The 7,227-nt window shown below is 52.6% G+C and overlaps 1 protein-coding gene across 2 annotated transcripts in view; it reads left to right on the top strand.

Moving 5' to 3' along the window:
• The window catches only part of ephb4b (eph receptor B4b), an 18,298-nt gene that overhangs the window by 8,375 nt on the left and 2,696 nt on the right, over nucleotides 1-7,227 (top strand). Inside the window, exons 2-12 of one of the 2 annotated variants that reach the window (XM_037976632.1) lie at nucleotides 332-402; nucleotides 509-651; nucleotides 727-1,090; nucleotides 1,373-1,535; nucleotides 2,894-3,049; nucleotides 3,879-4,027; nucleotides 5,415-5,619; nucleotides 5,728-6,021; nucleotides 6,101-6,197; nucleotides 6,677-6,732; nucleotides 6,839-6,952. In XM_037976632.1, the coding sequence (XP_037832560.1) occupies nucleotides 332-402; nucleotides 509-651; nucleotides 727-1,090; nucleotides 1,373-1,535; nucleotides 2,894-3,049; nucleotides 3,879-4,027; nucleotides 5,415-5,619; nucleotides 5,728-6,021; nucleotides 6,101-6,197; nucleotides 6,677-6,732; nucleotides 6,839-6,952 (1,812 nt within the window). Of the gene's footprint in view, nucleotides 1-331; nucleotides 403-508; nucleotides 652-726; nucleotides 1,091-1,372; nucleotides 1,536-2,893; nucleotides 3,050-3,878; nucleotides 4,028-5,414; nucleotides 5,620-5,727; nucleotides 6,022-6,100; nucleotides 6,198-6,673; nucleotides 6,733-6,838; nucleotides 6,953-7,227 lie in introns of both variants that reach the window. The other variant, XM_025002558.2, reaches the window with a different exon arrangement.

Below are 7,227 nucleotides of genomic sequence, written 5' to 3'. Positions count from 1 at the left end.
CCTGTCTGTCCCCTCCTGTCTGTCCCCACCTGTCTGTCACCTCCTATCTGTCCCCACCTGTCTGTCTCTTCCTGTCTGTCTCCTCCTATCTGTCCCCACTCGTCTGTCCCTACCTGTCCATCCCCTCCTGTCTGTCTCTCCTCCTATCTGTCCCCACCCGTCTGTCCCCACCTGTCTGTCTCCTCCCGTCTGTCCCCCTTCTATCTGTCCCCACCTGTCCATCCCCTCCTGTCTGTCTCTCCTCCTGTCTGTCCCCTCCTGTCTGTCTCTCCTCCTGTCTGTCCCCTCCTATCTGTCCCTACCTGTCTGTCCCCACCTGTCTGTCTCTCAGAGGTTCTGATGAACACAAAGTTGGAGACTTCTGACCTTCGTTGGACGAATCATCCACCTGATGATCAGCAGGTGAAGCCCCGCCCCCTGTCAGCTGTGATTGGCTCACAGTAACCTGATTAATAAACTGAGACACACCTGGATCAATAACTGATCTGTGACCCGTCTCCGTCCTCAGTGGGAGGAGATCAGCGGCGTTGATGATGACGCCAACAGCGTTCGGACCTTTCAGATCTGCACGCCCAGTAGCCCCGCCTCCTATTGGCTGAGGACCCGGTGGATCCCCAGGCGGGCGGCGACCACTCTCTACGTGGAGATCCGGTTGGTGGATGTCTTCTGTGTTAGTGTGCCATGTGACAGGAAGTGATGTAACTGATGATGTAACGACCCTCCCAGGTTCACCATGATGGAGTGTGCGGGGATAAACCATCGCCCCTGTAAGGAGACCTTTAACCTTTATTCCTACGCGTCAGACAGTGACGAGGCCACGCCCACTCACCCCGCCTGGATGGAGAACCCCTACACCAAGGTGGCCACCATCGCCGCCGATCACCTGCTGCGGCGCGGCGGCGAGCGGCGCTCCAACGTCAAGCTGCTGCGGCTGGAGGCGCTGCAGGAGGCGGGGCTTTACCTGGCCTTCCAGAGCCAGGGCTCCTGCATGGCGCTGCTCGCCGTGCGCGTCTTCTACAGGAAGTGCCCCGCTCTCCGCCGCGCCTTCGCCTTCTTCCCTGAAACCATCCCCCACTCTCTGGTGGAGCAGGTAACCGTGGCAACAACATGGTCAACAGGAAACAGGCCTTTTTTCAAAATTAAAGGTTTTATTTTAAACTAAAGGCTTCAGGTAATGACGGTTTACAAAATAAAAGCATTAATTGCTTTAATAATATTTTTACCTGATTTTAGAAAATTTTAATATTTTCAAACTAAAAGCTTCAGTTAATGATAAAAATAAAAGCATTAAATGTACGTGAATGTTTTATTCCTAAGGATTTTTTTATCTGTGTGTGTGTGTGTGCGTGTGTGTGTGTGTGTGTGCGCGCAGGCTCAGGGTGTGTGTGTGGAGAACGCCTTGACGCCATCTGGGGAGAGCTCGAAGCCTCCCAGCATGCTTTGCGGCGAGGACGGTCAGTGGGTGGGGCAGCCGACGTCCAGCTGCGCCTGTCGCCCCGGTTACGAGGCGGGCGACAGCGACATGCGCTGCAGAGGTAAGACATTTCAAAATAAAAGCACCACTTACTGCCATGAAATGTGGGAGCTCCTGTGTTTCTGTTAGCAAAATATCTGTACACCTGAAGAACCTTTAGAACTAACCCAATTCAAGATGGCCGCCACTGCTAGTCAGAGTTAGCAAACACAGAGACAGTTGTATTGTTATTAAGCTAACGTGTGGTTCACAGATTCATCAGAGGTAATCAGATTACGTCCTCTGAATCAAACTACATCAAAAACAACAACAACAAAAACAACAACAACAACAACAAAAACAGGGGGTCTGGATCAGGGGGTCTGAGATCAGGGGGGTCTGGATCAGGGGGTCTGAGATCAGGGGGGTCTGGATCAGGGGGTCTGGGATTATTGGAGGACGTCTCTGACTGGATGGAGGCTGAGCGCGGTCCATGGAGGACGGTCCATTGAGGACTCACACAGTTTGACATTTTGTTTTCGTTTGTTTGTTTTTTAACCTTTATTTATCAGACAAACTCTGCTGATCCCAGGTCTCTGTCTCAGGAGGCCTGAAGCAGCCTAACATGCAGGTTTTTGGCCTGTGGAGGAAACCGTAGAACCTGGAGAACCTGGAGAACATGGAGAACACCCACACAAACAGGAGAACATGGAGAACCTGGAGAACACCCACACAAACAGGAGAACATGGAGAACCTGGAGAACACCCACACAAACAGGAGAACATGGAGAACCTGGAGAACACCCACACAAACAGGAGAACCTGGAGAACACCCACACAAACAGGAGAACATGGAGAACCTGGAGAACACCCACACAAACAGGAGAACATGTAAACTCCACACAGAAAGAGCCCAGATCCAAGCCGGGACCTGAACCCAGGACCTTCTTGCTGTGAGGCAGCAGGTCTAACCACTACTCCATCGTGCTGTCTGAAGCTTCCTGTTATTGTGGGTGGGGTCAGAGGTCAGCTGACTGCCAGCAGGAAGTGGTGCAGCAGCAGGCAGTTGCCACCGCTGCTGTTTGTAAAATCTGAGGGGGGCTGAGTGAAGAGGTCAGAGGTCAATCTCAGACACACAGGCGGCTGGCAGGGACGCTGTGGTGACATCATGGCAGCATTTTCCCCATCCTGTTGGAGCTAAGGTCATTTCCTGTCTCTCATTGTGTCTGCGAGGTCGTACCCCCCCTGATGTCCTCATGTGGACTCACAGAATCCCCACAGAGACGTGTTTGGACCATTAACTGTGTGTCCTTAGCCTGTCCGTTTGGACACTTTAAATGTCTGAACTGTCCCTTTAGTCCCGGTGTGTTTTTAGCAGCAGGGTTCTGTCAGCTGAAGTCAGAGACATGTTGGTCGATCTAATCCTGTCTTTGTCCTCAGCCTGTCCATCGGGACACTTTAAGGTTGGCTCAGGAAATGGCGGCTGCTCTCCGTGTCCGGCCAATAGCAACACCCGGATCCCAGGCTCCTCCTACTGTCCGTGTCTCCCGGGGTTTGACCGTGCGGACTCCGACCCGCCACACGCTGCCTGCACACGTAAGACTCTTCTGTCCTCTGTCCTCTGTCCTTTGTCCTTTGTTCTGTGGGTTTTCTTTACACTTTTGTCCAATGTTGGTCTTTTGATATTTTCAGGTGTTTTCTTACCTTTTCTACGGCAGCATCTTGTTGTTTTCTCTGTTTGGGGTCAGATTACCCATAATGCACCTGGGTGTTCCCGCCCCGCCTCTGAACTTCAGCCTGAAGTCGTTCTGTCTTTGTGTGTCCATGTAAACCGAGATTCATGTGAAAACGAGCAGAAAGGCTCTTTAACAACTTAATACAGCCTGAAGAATGGCTGCACACACACACACACACACACACACACACACACACACACACACACACAGACACACACACACAGACACACAGACACAGACACACACACACCACCACACACACAGACACACACACACACAACCACACACCACCACCACACACACACACACACACACACACACACAACCACACACACACCCCTTTAAGTACCCCAGCACCGCCTCTTTAACTGCATCGCTCCGGACAGCAGCAATTAGGACAGATTAATAATCCCATTACGGGGGTCTGTGTATGTGTGTGTGTGTGTGGGTCTGTGTATGTGTGTGTGTGTGTGGGTCTGTGTATGTGTGTGTGTGTGTGAGATCAGGGTTCTACAGACGCAGGTTTTAGTTTCAGATGGAAGGAGCTCCTCCTCCATCAGTCCTACCTGTCGGTCCACTCTCAGGGAGGTGGTGTCAGAATGTTAGAGTTTCTGGATCAAACTGCTGACCTCGTCATTCGCAGACGACCCCTCTTCCTGACCCTGACCTCTGACCCCCCCCACCTCCAGGCCCTCCATCGGCGCCCCGCCTCCCGGTTAGCCAGCTCAACGACACCACGGTGACGCTGGAGTGGAGCGAGCCGCTGGAGCGAGGAGGACGAGGAGACCTCACCTACAGGGTTCTGTGTTCTGACTGTGGGCCCGCCAGAACCAGCCAGGTACACCAGGTGGTTCTGTTAGACCCACTGAACCAATTAAAGCATGGAGACGATACCAGTTAGACCAGATTGACCAGTTTACCAATTACAAATCAGTAAATACCTTTTAGAGCAGTTAGACCACAGAAACTGTTTCAGTGTAAATGAAAAATAACAAAAAAGTTTTTATTTTAGCTCTGGATTGTTTGACCAGTAACCAGGCTAGTAACCAGACCAGTAACCAGTCAAGTAACCAGTCAAGTAACCAGTCAAACCAGTAACCAGACCAATAACCAGACCAGAGATCAGACCAGTAACCAGACCAGTAACCAGCCAAACCAGTAACCAGACCAGAGACCAGACCAGAGGTCAGTCCAGTAACCAGCCAGACCAGTAACCAGACCAGTAACCAGCCTGACCAGTAACCAGCCTGACCAGTAACCAGCCAGACCAGTAACCAGACCAGTAACCAGACCAGTAACCAGACCAGTAACCAGACCAGAGATCAGTCCAGTAACCAGGCTAGTAACCAGTCCAGTAACTAGACCAGTAACCAGGCTAGTAACCAGACCAGTAACCAGACCAGTAACCAGTCCAGAGATCAGTCCAGTAACCAGACCAGTGCCCAGACCAGTAACCAGTCAAATAACCAGTCAAGTAACCAGTCAAACCAGTAACCAGACCAATAACCAGACCAGAGATCAGACCAGTAACCAGACCAGTAACCAGCCAAACCAGTAACCAGACCAGAGGTCAGTCCAGTAACCAGCCAGACCAGTAACCAGCCAGACCAGTAACCAGACCAGTAACCAGCCTGACCAGTAACCAGCCAGACCAGTAACCAGACCAGTAACCAGGCTAGTAACCAGGCTAGTAACCAGGCCAGTAACCAGGCTAGTAACCAGGCCAGTAACCAGACCAGAGGTCAGTCCAGTAACCAGCCAGACCAGTAACCAGACCAGTAACCAGTCCAGTAACCAGACTAGTAACCAGGCTAGTAACCAGACCAGTAACCAGTCCAGTAACCAGACCAGTAACCAGACCAGTGCCCAGACCAGTAACCAGACCAGAGATCAGTCCAGTAACCAGATCAGAGATCAGTCCAGTAACCAGGCTAGTAACCAGTCCAGTAACTAGACCAGTAACCAGTCCAGTAACCAGACCAGTAACCAGGCTAGTAACCAGTCCAGTAACTAGACCAGTAACCAGGCTAGTAACCAGACCAGTAACCAGTCCAGAGATCAGTCCAGTAACCAGACCAGTGCCCAGACCAGTAACCAATCCAGTAACCAGATCAGTAACCAGGCTAGTAACCAGACCAGTAACCAGACCAGTAACCAGACCAGAGACCAGTCCAGGATCCAGTCCATCCTTCCCTTGACTCCACCCCCTCCTTCTTTCTCTTCAGGGATTGGTCAGTTCCTGTTCTCCTTGTGATGACAGCATCCTGTACCGCCCGATGCAGCGCAGCCTGACTCAGCGCCGCGTATTCATCTGGGGGCTCCGCCCACAAACGAAATACACGTTTACCATCCAATCACTGAACGGCGTCTCAGCTGTCAGCCAATCAGAGCCAGCCTCCGTCAGGCTGAACGTCACCACCAGCAGAGATGGTAACAAACTACATTACCCAGAATGCCTTTCAGACCCATCGCTCTGCGCAGATATCTGGGATGTTCCCTGTGGTTTCTGATGGATTGATTGGTGATTGGTCTGTCCAGTTCCTCCGCCGGTCTCTGGTCTGAGGAGGGCGGAGGCTTCAGAGAACACCCTGTCTGTGGAGTGGACCGCCCCGGTTCTGCAGAACCAGCACCAGATCTTGGACTACCAGCTGCGGTACTGCCGTAAGGATGGGGAGGAGCCGGGTCAGTGGCAGTACGTGTCCAGCAGGTCTTCTTCTGTGGTTCTGATGGGCTTGCAGAGGGCAACCCAGTACCAGGTCCAGGTTCGAGCTCGCTCCCAGGTCGGGTTTGGACCGTTCAGCGCCACGAGGAGCCTCAGCACGCTGCCGGACGGTACGGGCCTGAACGCTCAGAACCCGATGCTGTTAGCTGTTTGTTTGTTGTTGTGATGTTTGTGTGTCTGCTCTGACAGGGATGTCTCCGTCTCAGCTGGTGGTCACCTCCGTCCTCGTCTCTTTGGCCATATTGTTGCTGGTTGCCGCGGCGATCACCGTGGCCATCTGCTACCGGTAAGAGAGAGACGAATGTTCAGGATGGTCCCTCCCTGCTGCGCTCTCAGAACAATGGACCGCCCTGACCTCAAGTTCACACACACACACACACACACACACACAACACACACAGACACACACACTCACACAACGCACGCACGCACGCACACACACACACTCACACACGCACACCAAAGGCTACACACATACAACAAAGCTTACACACATACAACACAACAGCACACAATCTCATACACACATATGTCCACACAGAGGAGGACAGGGTGGGACAGGCCGACTATATTAAGACGTAGAAACTGAATCCTGTGAGAGACGCAGAGACACATTATTGTCCTCTCAGAGACGTGTGTCCTGACAACAAAAAACACTCGTCTGTCTGTCTCTCTGTCCATCTGTCCCTCTGTGTCTGTTTCTCTCTGTCCATCTGTCCCTCTGTGTCTGTCCGTCTTTGTCCCTCTCTGTGTGTCTCTCAGCAGGAGACGGCGGCGGCGCGGCAGCAGCGATAAGACGGGACACTACCAGATGGGACAGAGTGAGTCTCTCAGCCAATCACAGGCAGTCCTACAGACTGACCAATGAGAGGGCAGGAGGTTGGTTTGGATTCTTCTTCTGATGATGATGTCATCTTGTTGTCATAGCGATGAAGGTCTACATCGACCCGTTTACCTACGAGGATCCAAACGAGGCTGTGAGAGAGTTCACCAAAGAGATCGACGCCTCCTTCGTTAAGATCGAGGAAGTCATCGGAGCAGGTAACCAACAGCTGTCCATATGTCCACCTGTCCACCTGTCCCTCTGACTGTTCACCTGTACACCTGTAGGACTTCCTGTTCACACCTGTCTGACTTCCCGTTGCTCCTCCTCCTCCTCCTCCTCCTCCTGCTGCTCCTCCTCCTCCTCCTGCTCCTCCTCCTCCTCCTCCTGCTGCTCCTCCTCCCTCCTCCTACTCCTCCTCCTGCTCCTCCTCCTCCTCCTGCTGCTCCTCCTCCTCCTGCTCCTCCTCCTCCTGCTCCTCCTCCTCCTGCTC

The sequence above is a fragment of the Kryptolebias marmoratus genome, linkage group LG7 (genome assembly GCF_001649575.2).
Source record: "Kryptolebias marmoratus isolate JLee-2015 linkage group LG7, ASM164957v2, whole genome shotgun sequence".
NCBI classification, from domain to species: domain Eukaryota; kingdom Metazoa; phylum Chordata; class Actinopteri; order Cyprinodontiformes; family Rivulidae; genus Kryptolebias; species Kryptolebias marmoratus.
This window is presented reverse-complemented; position numbering and strand designations above follow the sequence as displayed.